General features: G+C 54.3%; 1 protein-coding gene across 1 annotated transcript; it reads left to right on the top strand.

Moving 5' to 3' along the window:
- Positions 1–209: 209 nt before the first annotated feature.
- Positions 210–1,163, top strand: LOC124227262 (olfactory receptor 2H1-like). The gene has a single exon (XM_046641113.1). It carries the CDS (start codon positions 210–212, stop codon positions 1,161–1,163), a length of 954 nt encoding a protein of 317 aa, XP_046497069.1.

Here is a 1,163-nt window from a genome sequence, read left to right as displayed (position 1 = left end):
TCCTTACTCCCACTAGACAACGTCTGACCGGGAGGAACTGGGCGGGAGAAGGAGCTGCTGGATGGTGGCTTGCCTAGAGAGAGAGGAAGGGGAAGAGAAACGTCCACCTGCTACAACCTGACACAAGTACCCAGGGTGATTTGATAAGACAGGTTGGAACACACTGCTCTGACATCACTTATCCTTCTGGGTCTGGACAGGAGCAGGCCATGGTCAACCAAAGCTCCCCAGCGGGCTTCCTCCTTCTGGGCTTCTCTGAATACCCAGGACTTGAAAGAACCCTCTTCATCCTTGTCTTAACTTCCTACCTCCTGTCTCTGGTGGGCAACACACTCATCATCCTGCTGTCTGTGCTGGACCCCAGGCTCCACTCTCCTATGTACTTTTTCCTCTCTAACCTCTCCTTCTTGGACCTCTGCTTCACCACAAGTTGTGTCCCCCAGATGCTGGTCAATCTCTGGGGCCCAAAGAAGACCATCAGCTTCCTTGGCTGCTCTGTCCAACTCTTCACCTTTCTGTTCCTGGGGACCACTGAGTGCATCCTCCTGACAGTGATGGCCTTTGACCGCTACTTGGCTGTCTGCCAGCCCCTCCACTATGCGACCGTCATCCACCCCCGCCTATGCTGGCAGCTGGCAGCTGTGGCCTGGGTCATTGGGTTGGTGGAGTCAGTGATCCAGACACCACCCACCCTCAGCCTGCCCTTCTGCCCCCACCAGCAGGTGGATGATTTTGTGTGTGAGGTCCCAGCTTTAATTAGACTCTCCTGTGGGGACACCACCTACAATGAGATCCAGATGGCTGTTGCCAGTGTATTCATCTTGGTTGTGCCCCTCAGCCTCATCCTTGCTTCTTACAGTGCTATTGCTCAGGCAGTGCTGAGGATTAACTCTGCCATAGCATGGAGAAAGGCTTTGGGGACCTGCTCCTCCCATCTCATTGTGGTCACTCTTTTCTACAGCTCAGCCATTGTTGTCTACCTCCAGCCCAAAGATCCGTATGCTCAGAAGAGGGGCAAATTCTTTGGTCTCTTCTATGCAGTGGGCACTCCTTCACTTAACCCTCTCATATACACCCTGAGGAACAAGGAAGTCAAGAGGGCGTTCAGGAGGTTGCTGGGGAAGGACGGGGTCTCCAGGGAGAGCCGAGGGAGAGCTGCTTGA

The sequence above is a fragment of the Equus quagga genome, chromosome 15 (genome assembly GCF_021613505.1).
Source record: "Equus quagga isolate Etosha38 chromosome 15, UCLA_HA_Equagga_1.0, whole genome shotgun sequence".
Taxonomy (NCBI): domain Eukaryota; kingdom Metazoa; phylum Chordata; class Mammalia; order Perissodactyla; family Equidae; genus Equus; species Equus quagga.
Note: the sequence above shows the minus strand (reverse complement) of the source record. Positions and strands in the feature narration are given on the sequence as shown.